The 18,985-nt window shown below is 35.9% G+C and overlaps 1 protein-coding gene across 1 annotated transcript; it reads right to left on the bottom strand.

Annotated features, from left to right (window-relative positions):
• Positions 1-4: 4 nt before the first annotated feature.
• On the bottom strand, positions 5-8,678 carry LOC135141845 (major facilitator superfamily domain-containing protein 12-like). The gene is made up of 10 exons (XM_064073369.1): positions 8,589-8,678; positions 7,648-7,819; positions 6,016-6,099; positions 1,309-1,507; positions 1,068-1,179; positions 792-988; positions 540-735; positions 382-490; positions 181-331; positions 5-125 (listed from the first exon to the last, which is right to left on the bottom strand). The coding sequence occupies exons 2-10, from the start codon at positions 7,811-7,813 to the stop codon at positions 5-7; spliced, it is 1,335 nt and encodes a 444-aa protein (XP_063929439.1). The 5' UTR covers positions 7,814-7,819; positions 8,589-8,678.
• Between the last annotated feature and the right edge of the window lie 10,307 nt (positions 8,679-18,985).

The following is an 18,985-nucleotide window of genomic DNA, read 5'->3' as shown; positions in this document are numbered from 1 at the left end:
GTGTTTAATTTGATCGGCAGTGGAGTGTCGCTAATGAGGCTAATCCTATTAGAGTTACAATAGCGCAAACGTATGAGAGCACGTCTTCGTAGAAGTGTGGGCACAGGTCTTTGGGCGTACATTGCCTGAAACAGAACAAAGTAACCTAGGAGCTGAAAATTTTCAAAAAGTCAGACGTACAGGTTTTGAACGAGGAGTACGACGCCGCCTGTTATTAATTTATCGGTAAATGTTACCGTGCTGTAGACAGAAGCCCCACCATAACCGTTGACTTTAACAAATTCTGCTGTTAAACATAAACTGGAAACCATAGTTGCAGAACCACTTACACCTGCAGCCAGATCGAGATTATTTTAAATATGATAATGATCCGGTCATTACCTATTAGCGAGGCAATTACATATAATTGACTACCCGACCGAAACAAAAACCCCATTTTTATCCAAACGCTTCCAATTAGGGCCAGAATTATCCCAGACAGATAAACCACCTATAAAACAAATTTATATATTCCATTACCGAGATTACAGTCGGCTTACTTTATCGCCACACCGCCTAATTCTAAATTTTAGTATTATGGATGTTAAAAAAGAAGCCACGAAACAGACAAGTGGAACACTCGCTATTGTTCTCCTAATCCCATCCCCCGTGTCTTCGGAACCCGCTCCTTTTTCATCCAGATACAATGGAATATAAATAAGTGTTAACGTCGTGAACAACCTTGAAGCCATATACCTGATGGAAAAGTGTTAGTTTATAAATTTATTCCTACGCTAATCCTCTTCGGCTACATTAGCGAAACCTTGTATATAATTGATGATTTCAGAAAATGCGTGACATCTTCATTTGCGACCAAACCGCTGGAATCTTCTGATTCACTTGCCGGAATTGACTCGTATTCTTTATTCCGCTCCTCTTTACTGAAAGTCCCGCAATAAAATAACAACGAGGAGAACAGCCCCATGAGCGTGATTATCAGCGCTATTTCCTAGATGACAAAAGTAAGGTTAGGTCAAAAATTTTACCCGATTTTTGACAAAGTCAAAATCTGGACAGTGCAGTGGTACCTTGAACTTGTAAAAGTCTCCAGGTCCTATATCGTTAACGTCATTACCGTTTTTAAGTACGAATAGCGTTATTAAATAAACGGCAATGCTGCAGCAGACCGTTGCAGTGTATCTGAAACAAAGCAATTGATGATTCAAGTTCATGTAATTCGCATTTAATTAGATTAAGTAATTCATGCAGCAATAGCATGACTACCATGGCATTAATTGAAGGTATGTTTGAATGGATGATTCATGTTACCTAATTGCTGTCAAATCAGAAGTGTATTTGTGTGTGGTTGCTATTTCCGGAATAATAGATAAATGCGAAATTTGGGTTACAGCCCATCCTATTTGGAATAAACCAATAACAAAACCATAGCCAATGAGGACCGATGTGCTCAGAGTGGTCGGTTTTAAACAATAAATCAAAGAAAATCCAACAGACGCCGCTAACGTTCCTGGAAACATAATGCTTACATGTAAATACATTTAAATAACATTTATTATGCTAATATAGACAGACAAGTTTTTGTAGTTGTGTCAATAGGTTTTTTTATTTCTTTACTTCACAATTAGACTGGCGATTAAGGTGAATTAATACGGCAATAAGACACGCAATATAAACGCTGCCGAAATTTCAGATATCAAGCCGCGACTCAATCGGAGACTTGCATAAATTTACATATTACGAGTAGATAATAGATACACAAATGAAAAATTCCTACAATTGTAATGTATGTGCATAATTAAAAAAATTGCTCGGGGTTGAGGTGCGGGGCGGGGGGACCACGTTGAATTCGGATGAAGTTGTAGCTCACAAATTTTTACTATGTTGTTCCACAATTGGCGAATACACGCAAGGAACGTCGAGAGCACGCTGGACCGGAAGCCTCGAAAAAGTTCTAGCTTTGATTATATACATCTAGCCCACCCAGATTGGTCCGGCACCAAAACACGCCATGTTTTTCGAATCAGCTCGTCGAGATTTATGGCCAGAATTTGTGTGCTTTTTATGCTACTTTTTTCAAAAACACAAATTTTCGGTAGTCTACTCGACTTCAAGCATTTTTCTATGACCTTCGAAAATTGGATTCGGGGATATTTTCTGTATGTGTATCATTTTTCCAGAATCGCCAATATAAAAAAATGGCAATTTTTCGAAAATTTGAAAACTTTTAGACAATTTTTCCAAAAGGTCAATTTTTTCAATAGATAGCAAATTTTCGACCTCCTTTTTTCGACCATTTTCAAAATTTACCAAAAGATTTGTAGTTACAAATTCGAGCAATGAATTATGGCAATTATGGACTTTTCAAATTTCGAGCCATTTCTCACCATTTTGGAGACTTAACTAAATAACATTTTCTTGTGGATTTCGGGCCATGGAATTAATTTCCGGCCTCATTTCTTCGATAACTTCAACTGTTTTTTCAGAATTGCCCATTGAAATATTGCAATTTTTAGAAATTTCAAAAAATTCGAACTTCATACCGAATGTTTCGATAATGTTACTCGGTGACCATTAACACGTTGTATTTTTGGAATCAGCACCTCGAATTCTACATCCCTGATGTTTTTCAGAATTTTTAGACGACTTTTTCAAAAATGAAATTTTCCACCAAAGTCGCGATCTTTTCTATAGAACCACTCCCTAGTGTAAATTTTCAAAGTTTGTTTGGTGTAAGTGACCTTGACGGGTTTCTGGGGGAAAACATATGTGTCAAAAATTTGACAGGTTGAATGGTCCCATTGTCAATGTAGATATTTTATTTTAATAAATAGATGAACAGAACATACAGCCTGCACGGGATACAGTGCGGCATAGCTGAGGGCAACCGAAACATTCGTGTTGTGCTAGTTTCGATTGTCATATCAACTACCGCTACCAACCGCGTTCGACCTAAAGTACTAGATGACAGGGCTACCAACTTGACTTTTTATCGAGTGGTTCCGTAGAAATGACCGCTACTGTATATATCCTTTCGACCCAATTTCGACGATATTCGAAATTTAACTAAACACATTTTCTTGTAGATTTCGGGCTACAGAAGTTCGGCCTCGTTCTTTCTTAACTCCCACCTTTTTTTCAGAATCGCCCATGAAATATGGCGTTTTTTATAAATTTTAACAAATTCGATTTTCATACCGAATGTTTGGAATATGTTGCTCGGTGACCATTAACACGCTATATTTTTGGAATCAGCACAAGCTTTTGAATTTTTAGACTTTTTCAAAAATGAAATTTTCCCCCGATCTTTGGAACTTAACTAAATACATTTTCTTGTATATGTCGGGCCGCAGAAGTTACTTTCGGCCTCATTTCTTCGATGACTCCAACCGTTTTTCCAGAATCGTCCATTAAAATATCGTCATTTTTAAAAACTTCAAGAAAATAGAATTTCTCACCGAATATTTCGAAAATATTACTCCGTTACCATGAACAGCCTATATTTTTAGCAGAAGCACGTCGGGATCTATAACCCTGAATTTTTTGAGAATTTTTAGAACAATTTTCAAAAATGAAACTTTTCCTTTTTTCAAATTCGACCCATTTGCGACCATTTTCGAAAGTCAACTAAATACATTTTCTTGTCGATTTCAACTTTGGAAGTCAATTTCGTTATCGTTTTTTCGATAACTCGAACCGTTTTTCCAAAATAGCCCACTAAAATATCGCAATATTTGCAATTTCAAAAAAATTTCATTTCAAAACCGAATATTTCGAAAATATTGCTTCGTTACCATAAACACGCTAAATTTTTGGAAGCAACACATCGAGATCTACATCCCTGAATTTTTTTAGAATTTTTAGATAAATTTTTCCAATATCCATTTTCGACCATTTTTGAAACTTAACTAAATACATTTGCTTGTGGATTTCGGGCCGCGGAATCCATTTCCCGCTTCATTTCTCCGGTAACTTCAACCATTTTTTCAGAATCGCCCAAGAAATTTCGCAAATTCTAGAAATTTCAAAAAATTTCATACCGAATGTTTCGAATATGTTGCTCCGCGACCAATTGACACGCTATATTTTTGGAATCAGCACGTCGAGATCTACATCTCTGAATTTTTTCAGAATTTTTAAACAAATTTTTCAAAAATGAAATTTTCCAAAATCCTTCAAATTGCGACCCAATGTCGACTATTTTCTAAACTTAACTAAATACATTTTCTTGTGTATTTCGGGCTGCGGAATTCAATTGCGCCCTCATTTCTTCGATTACTCCAACCGTTTTTTCAAAATTGCCCATTGAAATACCGCAATTTTAAAGAAATTTCAAAAAATTCGAATTTCATACCGAATATTTCGAATATGTTTCTCTGTGACGTTTAACACGCTATATTTTTGGAATCAGCACGTCAAGATCTACATTCCTGAATTTTTTCAGAATTTTTAGACGACTTTTTTAAAAGTGAAATTTTTCCAATGGTCAAATTTCGGCCAATTTTTGACATTTTCGAAACTTAACTAAATACATTTTCTTGCAGATTTCAAACTCTGGAACTCACTTCCGGCCTCCTTTCTTTGATAACTGCAATTGTTTTTCCAGAATCGACAGTCGAAATATCCAAATTTTAGAAATTCTTTATTTTATTTATTTAAATGAAAGTTAGTTAGTGGAGGATATAGCCTTTAAACCCTCATTACAAACATAATAATTAATTGAAAGTGACGGAATTGATTTCTTTTTCGAAGATTTTCACAGTGGGTGTCTGTGAAAAATTCTGTCGAGAATTTTTGGAGAACTTTTCCAAAAGGTCAATTTTTACTTCCCGAGCGTAAGCAAAGAAAGTATTGTAATCGAGTCCGTCGACCGGCTATCTGCTGTTACGTTTTCTCGACCTTTCATAACCCCCCCAGTCTCTCCCGTTTCCGTCTGGCTGTCTGTCTGTCCTTCTGTCTGTCTGACTGTCCGTCCGTCTGCCGTCCCGGATTTTTATTCGACATATATTCTCCGAAAGTACTGGGCCGATTGTTGTCAAATTTTGTATTTATATTAAGAATATCATGTAGATGGTAAAACGCTAACCAAAATTTGTCTAATCATCTCCACCAATAATATGATGACGTCACTTCAAAAGGGTACACAGTAAATGGGTTTCAAATTGCAAAAAATAACATAGTGCTACATATGTAGTTTATGACTCCAAATTGAGTTTTTAGCCGAAACGTCCACATTTTTGGAAAAAAAATCAAAATTATGAAACAACATTTTTGCAAAACCGAAAGCTTTGAAATCTTGCAGACAGTTTGTACTTATGATAAGCATGATAAATTTTTAATCAAAATATATTTGCTTATCCCCTCCAAAAAATTGATGACGTCAGCTCAAAAATTTGCCGAATAAATCCTGTCTAAATTGTACATACAAAGTATGATGAGTGTGTACTTATGATTTATCATTCCATTAATATTTTTTTGCGTATGCAGGGTGACTCAAAAAAAATTATATTGTATTTCAGGAGCGAGGGAAGTTCTGTCGAAACAACTTTCGACCAATTTTTTCAAAACTACCAAATTTTTGAGCATTTTTTGGCATTTTCAAAAATCATCTAAACACATTTTCTTGTAGATTTCGGCCTCTAGAAGTTACCTTCGGCATCATTTCTTCGAAAACTCCTACCATTTTTCCGGAAACGTCGAGTGATTCATGGAAATTTTTAGAATGTTAGAAAAATTTGACTTTCAAACCGAATATTTGGCAATTTTTTTGATTCAGCTCGTCGAGATGAATTTTTTGTACCAATCCAAAAAGCTGAATTTTTCAAATATTGTGTCTACTTAAGTCCATACCGCACTAAAGTGTGTCATGTTTGAGGTTTCACGTTTGTTCTTTAAATCTAGCGAAACGCTATCTCTTTCAGGACGTATACAGCTCGCTTCGCCCCCGGACTGTAGGCGACGAACGCCACTGAATTGTATACTCGGCCCTGAAGATGACGGCATAATGAGTTAACGCACCTGCTAAATGCCACGCCCTCCGGGCCCCAGTTCGGTCCACCGCCCAGCCGACTATAGGTGTAGCCAGCGAGTCTACGATTTGGCCTAAAACAAGTGAAACAGACGAGCCTGTTAGTCATGAGCGTAAAAATTTTTTCCTCATTAATATAAATTAGGCACATTAATAGAAGAACAGTGAAATATCGAGCGCTTTCGCGGTTTACCTCCACGTAATTGGCCGCGGTAAACAGTGCCAAGAAAAACCATCAACCTGTGAAATTTTTTCAATACTCGACTTAACCTTCCGTTCCGTCAAGCTTCGAACACAATTATTAAACAAACAAAACGTTGAGCAAGATTATTTTTTCGCCTGATTTATCTATTTCTAAATTGGTCTCCGCTTGTCGTACAGGTTTTATTTGTTTTTCGATTTGGTGCTAAACCCGAAACTGGTTTTTTCAACAAATAGATAAATTTCGGCGGATTTTATCTCTGCGTTTTCGTACGTTTAAATGCCCGCATGAGGTGCAGCAATAGTCGTAAATAAAGAACGTCACAACGCGGAAGACATTGTAAAATTTTGACATCATTGTTAGTTTTACTTGTTACAACTTACGACACTACTTGACGGCAAAGCGAATTAACTACATGGATTCTGTGGAGCGTATCTCTATCCAGCGATTAACAAACAAAGAAAATATTCTGTAATTTGATTAAAATAATGGCGATTTCTTCAATAATAAGAAAAATTCGCTTTCGAAAAATCAGTAACGGTAATAACTGTGCGGAAAGACTGATCAACCATAAACTGTACATGTTTCCTTATGTCATTTTGTGCTATTAAGGACAGTTAATGTGTGTAGTTGAGTTTGTTTGAATTGTGGGTTAAGCTGAACGGTACAGTTACGTCTTTATTGAATCATTTAAATCGTAACTTTTGTTGCATAAGGCACACCTTTTTGTCACAGAAATGACTTGGGAAGTTGACTTTTTTGGGTCGGCGCGAACACACACCGACCGACAGACAGACAATCAATATGCAGAATGTAGGCATTTAATATTGTTTACGAGTAGAAGAATTTACAACAACAGGCAATAAGTTTATGTAAACATTCCTCATTATCCTTGAATCTTTAATTCGGGTTTGTTATATTTTAATAAAGATTTTGCAGGTGTTCAGTTGATAACCTTGCTACTTCTGTTTTATGATTTCATTAATCGGAAAGGTGCAGAGACTATCCATCATGTGGAAATTGTTACTTATTTAAATCATTTTATTAAAATAACTCGCCCACAGGATCGTACTATTCATATGATAATTAGATGTTTATAATACAAATGCCCTAGTAATTTACGTAACTAAATCAATACTACCGCAACGAGATCATTGTTTGCTAAACTAAACCTTTCATAAGCGTTTTTATTACTAAATTTCCGACAATGCCTCATACTTTTCCCCGCCACAGATATTATCGTTCAAATTTCTCCACACGACAAATGTTGCAACCTTGATCAATTTATAGGAAATATAATCTTTCCATTTAAGTAAACTTTTAAAAATCAAGGTCTGCGGTTTTCACTTTGTACACCTGAAATGGCTTTTTTACGTTTCTTAATCGTTTTAGACCAATTAGGAATGAGCAACGAACTCACCTGTCATTATGAGAGTACCGGCGGTTTTAGCTTCCATTTGTAAAACAATTTGCAGATAAAACAAAGTATAAGAAAACCACATCGCAGCGCAAAGATCATTATAAACGTGACCCATCCCATAGCACAATTTTTGCGCCCAATCACATCTCCGTTCTTGATGAGCCATACCAACCTGAAAAAGAACACCCAAATTTTATCACGGAGGGCGAAACGTGCCGGCGTCAAAGAAGCACAAGATGGGCATCCCGGTACGTGACATTTCCGAAATTCCGGATTTAACCCATTACGAAAGGTGCCAAAAGTCGTTAGTACGTGTGACAGCTAAAAGTCTTTTAAATCTGATAGATAGATAAATGTGAAACGAGCCTAGTTGGTTACCCATCCAAGTCTTGGCGTTGCGTAACTCGCATGGTCACTATGCGCCGACTTGACTTTAAGGGTAAAATCGATTGTAGGAGACAACGCAAAACAATCACTCGCCGATTTTTAGATTTATCGATATCACAAGAATGGTGCGCATACATTCAAAGCGTGCATTTACATTGGATTAAGCTCGAAGCTTCGCCTTTTTTAGATAGAACTGTGTCCGTTGTACGCTATTAACTTGAAGGCGTGACCTGGACTTGTATGCAGATTTTATAATAATAAAAATGGCACTTTTTGCCGGTGGTGATTTAGATCAAGGTTAGGGCGATAAGAGTGTCAAAACCCTCGAAGTGAAGTGTTGATTTGAATTTTGATGCATGAGAGGAATATAAAGGAGTACAAACAAGAAACAAGCGAAAAATGCAAATGTTACAAAACGTGTGGTGGTAGGCTCGGTTGTCAGTGCCGGCCGCACCTCTGCCATTACAATGGCAACATGCAATATAAATGATTTCGCGAGGGTAATGGGAAAATAAAAATAAGTTTTAGTCATATGCACTAAATTGTTGACTCACCGACAGAGGGTTCAAACCCTTCGTGCAACTCTCTTAGTCAGACTGGCACGCACCGGTGAAGTCTTGTAGGGTTTCGTCGAGCAACATACTCGAAATACAATACCCGTAACAGTATTAATTAAAAACGCCGATTAGTTTACCTTCTGGCTCGAAACATATTAATTTACCGTATTAGTGTAATAGTTAACTGTTTATGCGCGGCGAATAAGGGTCAACTTCCGCCGCTCTCAAAGACGCCATTTTTAGCACTTTCCTGGATGAATGAAAAACGCCTACCATATTTTCATTGCAGGAAACTAATAAATATTTGATTTGTATATTTCAATGCAGAACCGGACTAGCCACTTTTGTACACATGTTGCATAATATTTGTATTCAACATAGTACCGGCGTACCGTAAACTCCACGTTTTTAAAACGTGACACAATTTGCCACTTGCGTCTACCAACGCAACGTCTTGACCCGCAAGATCTCGCTTTAAATTCAACGTTAATTAAAAATAACAAAGCCAGATCTAAAACGAAAAATCAGCAGAGTTGAATTACCTCGATCGTCAACATAGTCGGACATGCGCACCGGCGCTACTATAATGCCACAAAACAAGTACATAATAAGTGGGCAAAATAAAACTCGAAAGTGAACCAGTTGTGGAACCGGTCTTCACAAAAAATAAATGTAAAGCATGTTATATGTCAACGTCTGAAAGCCGATTCAGTACTACAGCACTCCACTCGAGTACCAATATTGCCTCAAATCGGCGCAAAGCAGACACAAATTTTCATAACGTGCCGATTTTACGACAGGACAGGTTTGCATCGCACACCTGTTCGATAGGTACTGATTTACAGAATTTGATTTCCTCAGCATATATTACTAATAGTTAAATTCTCGTTTCATAAGTACTATTTAGTACGTTTAGCCCGCAATCGAGATATTACCTAATACTATCATTAAGTGGGTTCGATACGCTGCAGGCTGCATTTACATATTTATACAATAAGTTGACCGTTCCGAAATACGGTACTATTAAACTCTAATAGAACGGAGATTTTCGTCGTCCCAGATCCTACTTTCGGAACTGGATTCTTATTTAACACTTGTGCTCGTACTTTGATTGTCTGGCGGCGGTCTGGGCCACTTTTGATATGATTTTGCGGCATTTCACCCAAGCAGTACTATGACATAATTAAGCACCGAAGGCACCTACGCTCGCGTAAAATAAATACCGCCGAATAAATTAAATGGTAGTTTTATTGCGAATTCCAGGAATTTCGACAAGGAAAAATTGCGTTTGATTGGAGATATCTGTATCGGTTTCAGGAGTGACGACTTGTGAAGCGCTGAGATAAAAATAGTGTGAACGAACAGTAACCATCGAGTCCTTATTTATTTTATCGGGGTTAAAAATATGTGGTCGTTAAAACAGTGGGCCCTTGTGAATAACCGCCTCGTCGAAAGACTAAGAGCCTATAGGCGTCTGGAGGATAATTCTCGAAAAGTGATAATTTCGTTATTTATGGCAAATTGTAGACGCCGATAACGTATTAGCGGAAGATTATGGAGGTAAATGTTCAAGGAGCGTGACGATTAGATAATGGCGGTACTACTACAGTACTCGTACCGACATACGCTGATCCTAACAGATTTCTTAGTTATACAATCTCGGTTTGACCGAAGGCAGTAGTTAGACTGGAAAACAGAAAGCACCTGTCTAGATTGTGCGGTCGCTGATCTTGGTTCATTTCTTTTATGTCCGTCAATGATGTGTTTCTATTGGACGCCGTCGGCGACACAGCTAGATAAAGTGAACGACAACGTAAAATATTAAAGAAGCAACACCTTTTTATTACGCTGCAAAAACCTATTTATAACTACACTAATCAAAAGGGAAAATAAACTCTTCTCACTCTATTAAACTAACACTAACAACTTTAGCAAAACATCGCAGCGTGGATTTCGTAACGAGAAGATGACTCGCGTACCACCGAAGTACCACGTTTTGACACGTGTTCCGACCAAAATAATTACTCAACTTTCTAATACTTTGACTGCCCTACAAACTTCAAATTTAATTTGATTTCCTGTAGCAAGATAATGAAAGCTTTTCTCTTCGATTCAAAAACCACTACATAGGGTGTTTACAGAACGTGCCACCTACACCCATACTACGTGACTTAACGTGATTTTTCAGTCAGCAGGTGGATGAAGACAAACAATGCAGAATCAACAACAAAAAACAATATGTATTTTGTGATAAGGGAGTGCGGTGGCGTTCGAATCAAAATATAACAACTTTCGTTTCAACTCAGTCGTTCCATTCTTAAAGAAAAACATGAATGGCCAAAATGAATGCCAAAATGCAATTTTTGGCTGTAGCTGTTGCCAAATACCGGAATGTGTCATCCTCGTATATTTGTCACTTACACCATTAAGCTTAGGAAATTCGGCAGTTCTAATTAGGTGTTTTGTTTTAAGTTCATTCCCCATGCTTGTTTTCACAGCTTCTGTTATCTTTTTCCACTCACCACGTAACATAACGTAAGTAGAAAGTTTTGTTTTGCAATGAATATTGATTTTATTGTAAGAAATCAAGGTAAAGTTGGCTGTGTCTAACACTGTCGGATTGTGCTACCGGGACACCGGGAAATTTCCCGGTGGGCCCCAAAAGAATCTACTTCTTTTTTTTATACAATTAGAAACGCAATAAATATTCCTAAAAATATAACAGGCACATAAAAAACAATATATGTAAATATTAAATAAGAGTATCTTTTTACTTTCAAAGCGTAAACGCAGTCGCCCTTTTCCGTCTGTCTGTCTGCCGTCTACCCGAATTTTTATTAGAAAGATCATCTCCAAAATTATTGAACCAGTTGTTCCATTTTAGAGCATTTTATAAGATACGACTGATTTTGACTTTTGACATTATCGATAATTTTTGAACCATTTTCAAAAATTAGCGAGACATTTTCTTATAGATTTCGACATGCAGAAGTCATTTTCGGCTTTGTTTCTTCGAAAATTTCTATCGTTGTTCCAAAATCGCCAACAGAAATATAGCAATTTTTACAGTTTAACTAGCAAATAGTATACCAAAAAATTTACGATTATCGCGCTTTTTTTACTTTTTTCACATCCTAGATTCTATTAGTTTCCACTCCCACTCCATAAGAGAACATAATTAGCCCCGCCCACCCACCCTTCTTTCATTTCAGTGATCAATTTTATCCGGTCTGAATGAAATGAATGATCTTATACTGAACAGAAATAAAATTAGTCGTTAGGATGAGAAGAGTGGAGATGGGCGGGACTAGCACTTGCTAAGATAAAACTGATTTTGGCAAATGACATACTCTCCAAGAAAATAAGGGGCGGGTGGGTGGGGCTAGGTTTTGGCTAAAATTACAATACTTCCTTCGCTTAAGTTTTTTTAATGCGTTTTTTAACATTTCACCTCATTTTTAAGTTTTTTTTTAAAGATGTGGATTTCTAAAGATTTTGACCATGATTTCAGCGGATCCATATAGAAACCGCTGACTTTGAGATTTTTATAAAAAAATAAAAAACAAACTTCAACGTCAAAATTGGCCTGTTAAAAATGATAAAGCACCTTCTAATAAATTAAAAAACACAGTGTGGGGTGGAACGTACCACTTTACCTACTATGTACTAATTTGGCCCTTTTTTTTGGTGTTATATATTTAATTTTATAGGTGTGCTTCATGAATCAGTGACGAATTTTTACCCTAGACATCCAGATTTTTGGGGAAAAAATCAAAATTGTGTAACATTTTACTTTTTTAACTTTGAAATTGTAAAACCGAATATTTTAAAAACTTACAAGTTTAAGATTCGTAAGCATGGTAAATCGTTAATCAAAATTTTTTCGTTTATGGCCTCCTAAAAAATGATGACGTCATTTTATAATTTTGTAGAACAAATGTTTCTTAAATTTTAGAGAACTACATACTCTATGTATGTGTAATTTAGAATCCGTGTTGAGTTTTTACCCTAGACATCGAGATTTTTGGGAAAGAATTCAAAACTGTATTTTACAATTTAACCTTAAAATTGCAAAAGCGAATGTACTGAAATATTGCAAACGTTTTAAGATTATAGGACAGATGATAAATCGTTAATCAAAATTTCTTCGTTTAAGGCCTTCCCAAAAGATTATGACGTCATTCAGCCGAACAAATGTTCTTTAAATTTTAGAAAATAACATATTCCTGCATGTGTGATTTATGAATCCGTGTTGAGTTTTTACCCTTAACATCCAGATTTTTGAAAAAAAAATCAACATTGTATAACAATATTTTACAATGTAACTTTGTAATTGCAAAAACTGAATGTTGTGAAATCGTGCAAATATTTTAAGATTATTTGAAACGTGGTAAATCGTCAGTCAAAATAAGACTGAATACCAATTAATCAATCAATTTCCTATGCGTTGAGGACACTAAATCAACCAAATTTCATTTTCGTTTAATCACTGATGTTTGTGCTAGTAGTCGAATTCAGTCGATGTATAAACATAAACAGTCGAAGTTAGCATATACTGAGAAACTGAAATTGTCTACATTTTTCCCGTTAGTTATCTGCATTAAATATATTTCATATTTAAAGACGTAGGAGTTGCTGGGATGTTAATTACGTCACTTTAAAGAGGTTAACAGTTATCACATTTTTTAAAGATACGGAATTTATTGGACTATACTTCAAAGGCGAGGGAAGTTCTGTTAATCACAATTCCAAAACCAACGTCATTTTTTCAAAACGCTAATGTCGCCAGCAAAACTGAAAATAATAATAGTAATAATAATACCCAAACAACATCTGTATACAATACCCCAATCCGACATTGGTGCCTATCGATTTGCTTTGGAAAAAAACCACTCCAAAATTCAGTTGTTTTGTGGCTCTCTTTTTGGCGAGAAATTTAAATTCGCACTTCATTGTGGCGGGAAATTCAATTCGAAGCTGGGATTCTCAAATGAAGCTATTAATATTTACAAACAAGTGACAGTCGTGGGTGTCTTTTACGATATCTGACACCTGCATAGGCGTCTCGAGGCCCATTAATTCCGTTTTCTAATAAAACGTCCCCTGCAACTCACTTTTGCGCATATTATTTTATATGGTGTCGTAAATGATAACAGAGCAGTGAACGAACTACTATACTTTTACGACGTAAAGTTTAATGTTTAATTCGATTGCATCTCGCTGTAGGTACGATTTTTGCACATCAGATCGAGAATTTATGAGTCAATATTGTGGCGCCTGTAGCAGAACACTCTGTATATGTTTATTGCTACGACTTTTACAACAACCACATATGTGCTTTACGACAATACTAAATAACAATGTATAGTAGAGATTTTTCCACTCATTACGACGTCTGACGTGTTGTCATTTTTTGAAAGTCCAACCTCTCATTAACTCGTAATTATCGAAAGGTAACTGTACTCGTCAGCACACGTATGTGTGGTAACAAGCGGCGAGAAAAAAATTGGGAAAGAGAGAAATTAGTGAGTACACAGCTTTATCAACGACTATGTACAAAACGAATTTGAGAGCGAATTGTTTCCATTCAAACATTGTACAACGTGTATTTATGATTCCTTATATGGCGTAACTGAAACGTTTATGAAATATGGTCCCACAACAAGGCAGATAATGCCAGAGTATTATGTAATTAATTATCACTTAAGATTACCAAAAGTGACACCAGGAGGAGAGCATCGTAAACTTTTATTAATGTTTCATTAAAAAGCAGTTCTAACGGAGATGGTCGCCATTTCGCAATAACTGGTCTTCATAAACCAGACCGAAGTTCGACACCGCAAATATGCAGAACTATCGTCCCATATTAAGCTAAGTAGTCGAATCTTCACCAAAAGTCACCGTCGTGCGATTTAAAAATTGAAGTGCCTCAAGGTTCTCCCCCAAGACACACTTTATTCTCAATTTATCGCAACGACTTTAAAATTTTAAACCCCGCTTTTCTGACGAATAGTTGAATGAGTAAATTCACTTTACTGTCATTCGTCTTGATAATAGGTGTGATTTTTCAAAGCGTCGCTGCGTAGAAAAATCCCAGAGTAAATCTCATCGGATTTTTCGCGGAAGAGGATACCAGAATCAATTTAATAAAGATAATTTGCGGCAATTTCCGCTTCATTATTCCTGTATAGATTAAAAGTGCCATCGCCCGTTTCCGGCAAATGCAAATTCCTGCCGTTTTCACTAGCAAATATAACGGGGGCTCTATTATTGGATAAAAACGAAGCATGACGGCGATGGAAGAGGCGTCTCTTGAGCTGGAGCAAGATGGTTAGACTTCTTAAGTGATTTTTTTATTGTTACCTGCACGAAGAACAGGTAAACCAGGTTCAGGTAGAATTGTCACGGTCACATGATGGACCGAAGACCACCGAGAGCTTAAAACCAGAAACTGAAAGCTGTAGATTTTCATCTCTTCTAACAGTTCTAACGCCCTGCTTTATCGTTAACATATGTAGCACTGACAGATTTCAAATATCAAGGTTAGTGTGGCTTTAATTATACCACTATTGAAATCACATGGTAATAAAATTTCAATATTTAACCAACACTTGTTCTCCTCCCACTTAAAACAAACCGTGAGCTTCGGAGAAAAATCTCTAATCTGCGAAGATATTTCGGAATTCTGCCCGACCGGAAAGCGCGATTTATTATTCTTCTGTATCTGTTGCGTAATTTTGACATAAATTAGTCAGAAGTGGGATGACACTATTAAGTGCCTACGTCAGGTAAAGCCAGTTTTACGATATATTCCGTAACGACCACAAATCACAAATTACGATCGCGACACTCCGCCATTTGCACTAGCCCGACTTGCTGTCGGCGATTTTAAACCGTTTACTTTTTTTCTAAGACGACTTAGATTGAAACGTGACTGATCTGGATCGAACTTATTACACCAAACGGGAATCAAATTGTGCAGAATCTGAATCTTAAAGCCATCATGGGAATGATTTACGGCCTATACGAGTCTTTTATTAAGCCCTTGCACCTGCTTCCTAGGTATATGTATTATTTTTCACATCCTGTGTAATAAAGCGGCCGTAGTAAAACGACTTATTTATCGAAATAGACTAAAAAATACGCATGCGCATCGTAATTCCTTTTTCTTAATGCCGTATTTAATATAGTTATGATGACGATTAAAAGTACTATGTTTACCACATCCTCCCCCACTACTCAAAATACACATTGAAGACATTGTTTCCACTACGCTGCTTCTACGACGACATTATATTAAACTCGAGCTTTATGGGAGCTGAAACTTCTTGGAAGTGAAATGTCAAAGCAAACATCTTGTAAACAAGTCAATACGCCGAAACCAGGGTTGAAGTTCCAAAACACAAATTTCATGTCATGACATGACACTAAAGTAACAAAAAAGGGCGATTGCTTTAGTGGGTAATCAATAGTTCTAATTAGTAATGGCTATGCTCGATTATCCCCCGTCATAATCAAGCGTAAAGTAAAACCGAACTAATACAAGGTAATTTAGACTTTTGATTGCATGGCTTGTTTCAAAAGTAATAAATTTTGTTCTCGCAATGGAATAGTAATAAAAGATATAACGGTCTATAATCACAGCCCCTCCTTCCTTTATACTCTCATCCATCAAAGTCGATTCTGTCCACTGTACTCGACCACTACAAAGAACTCCCAAACCTGTGTTGTTTGCTTACTAATAATCTCTAATTGTTGTAGAACAAAACCTTCATTCAGCTGTGTGTTTAAAGAATCAAAAGATCAGCTTTTCGAGTGTTAATTTAAAATTCAATATAAAAGAAAATATTGTCTCTAATTAAGAGCACCAAAAATCCGAGCTACGGTTTTTTAAAAATAGCGCGTGTGTTTACATTGTCAAGAGTATTATAAATATTGAATTATTCACTGCACCGTCGTTGAACCACTGTGTACATAACTTGCTGGAGAACAAATACGGGTCCATTTTTTACGTTGACTTTCAGTTTTAATGTAGGAGTACAGGTTGGAACTGTGTTAATTATTAGTAATAAATTTAAATTGAGAGAAAAACGAAACTCGATTCAAGTCATAGTACGACGTCGTGGGCGCCGCTGTACCACTTTTTGACCCAAAAATACAAACAATCAAGTTGTAATACGCACGTCGTATCCGAACTGCTGTGCAAATTTTGCTGAAATATCAGGTACGTGGATATTTCTGACCAAATTGCGGTTCATTTTCAAACTGTAGGGGTTCAGGAGGTTAAGTTCTTAAAGCAACTGAATAAATTCGAAGAAGAATTTAGTGCTTTAAAATTAAATGTTGAAAAAAACTAAATACTTTTTTAGATTTAAAGAATGAAGTGAATTTTTTACATCAAAACGAAATATATTAAAAATGATCTGGGTTGTAGATAGATCTTCATAGAATCTAAAACTATCCAATTTAAAAGTAATGAAATTTTCGGATATAATTTTATGATTTGTGTTAGCTACAAATTTGGTTTATTAAACGATTTCCGAAATGATATCTTAGTGGCGTAATTAACATCCCTGCAGCCCCTGCATCTCTAAATATGAAATATGTTTGAAGCAGTTAACTAACGGGAAAAAATTTGGACATTTCAATTTCTCAGTATATGCTTAACGTTTATACTTCAACCGAATTCGACTATTAGCACGTTCAGATTACAAGCATCAGCGGTTAAAAGAAAATGAAATTTGGAGGACTTTGTGTTTTCAACGCAGAGGAAAGGACTGATTCATTAATTCAGTTTTGATGATTTACCATGCTTTATCTTAAAAAGCTTGCAAGTTTCCAAAGCATTCGGTTTTACAATTTCAAAGTTAAATTGTAAAATGTTATTCAATTTTGATTTTTCCCCAAAAATCTGGATATCTAGGGTGAAAACTTGACAGGGATTGATTAATACCACAAAATGGGCAAATTAATAGTGAGTAAAATGGTACGTTTCTCCATATTTTGTTTTTTAGTTGTTTTATCTTTTTTTTAACAAAACAGGCCAATTTTGGCGTTGAAGTGTTTTTTTTGTAAACATCTCAAAGTCAGCAGTTTCTATATAGGTCCACTGGAATCATGGTCAAATTCTTTAGAACTCGACAACTTTTTAAAAAATAACCTTACAAATGGGGTGAAATGTTAAAAAGATTGCATTTAAAAAAACTACAAAAATAGACTTTTTTATTTTATAAAAAAGCAATAAAAAACTTTAACGTCAAGAATGGTCTGTTTGCTTAAAAAAATGATACAGCACCTTAAAAAAGCAGGTAGAAAAATAGTTTTAATAGATGAAAAGAAACTGGGTGAAACCTACCATCTAAAACGTCTGATAATCCAATCCTTAAACACGATTCATTCAGATAAGAATTGAATTTGAAATAACAAACAATTCTTTTGGAATCACCACAATTACATTTGGTAAATATAAATTAAAGAACATTTATTTGGCAAAATTGTAAAATGATGCCATTATTGCTTTGCTAAAATAAGATCGATTTTGGCAAATGACATACCCGCTAAGAAAACAGAGGGCGGAGCTACGCAAAGAGAGGGTGGGTGGGTGGGGCTAGTACCTGTTAAGATAAAACACAGTTTGGCAAATGAGATACCCTCTATGAAAAGAGAGGGCGGACGGCTGGGGCTAGTACCTGTTAAGATAAGACTGATTTTAGATAATGACGCATCCTCTAATAAATTTAATTAAATTATTATAAGAAAAGACACTAGAGGCTCCAAACCAGTTTCAATTTTTTTCCAAACAGGAATACCTAGAACCTCAAGATTGTTTTCAATTTTTCAAAAAAAAAACGGGATCTCAAAATTAACTCAAAAACAAAATTTTCCAAAAATAGAACACCAGAGTCCCCCAAAATTGTTTTAAATAATTTTTCAAAAAAAAGATCTCCATGGGTTCCCAAAATAATACACCATGGGTACACACGAGTCTCCCGAATTAAAAAAAAAAACACTTCGGCACTCAAGACTTTTTCAAATTCATACATCAGGTGACCTAAAATTAACTGCGAATATTTTAAACGCTTGCGGATTAAAAAAGCACCGCGATTCGGACACGCCGTGCGCACACATGTATTTGCTCGCTTGTCAATATAACCTCACTTTTTTCCACTTTGGCATAATTTTCGACAACGAAATGTCAATAACCACAAATAAGCAAGCTTTTTGTCTTCGTTGTTAGCAACAAATCACAATCTTTCTTTTAAAACCGCACAAGAGGTTTATTTAACTTATTACTCTTCTGCCTATTTAAATGCCTGCGGTTTATAACTCCTATACAAACCCTTGTCTTCAGTAAAGTAATTGCTTTCGTGGTACATTTTTACCAAAACTTTTTT

The sequence above is a fragment of the Zophobas morio genome, unplaced genomic scaffold (assembly GCF_036711695.1).
Source record: "Zophobas morio isolate AGI-343-1 ecotype UQ-CSIRO unplaced genomic scaffold, CSIRO_AGI_Zmor_V1 ptg000044l, whole genome shotgun sequence".
Lineage (NCBI taxonomy): Eukaryota > Metazoa > Arthropoda > Insecta > Coleoptera > Tenebrionidae > Zophobas > Zophobas morio.
Note: the sequence above shows the minus strand (reverse complement) of the source record. Positions and strands in the feature narration are given on the sequence as shown.

What these genes read in the sequence shown, in the direction of transcription:
- LOC135141845 (XM_064073369.1), bottom strand. Translation starts at nt 7,813, where the DNA reads ATGGCTCATCAAGAACGGAGATGTGATTGGGCGCAAAAATTGTGCTAT. An exon ending in TCTGATTTGACAGCAATTAG is followed by an intron (nt 1,180 to 1,308) that starts GTAACATGAATC and finishes GCTTTGTTTCAG; the next exon opens with ATACACTGCAACGGTCTGCT. An exon ending in GTACTCCTCGTTCAAAACCT is followed by an intron (nt 126 to 180) that starts GTACGTCTGACT and finishes GTTCTGTTTCAG; the next exon opens with GCAATGTACGCCCAAAGACC.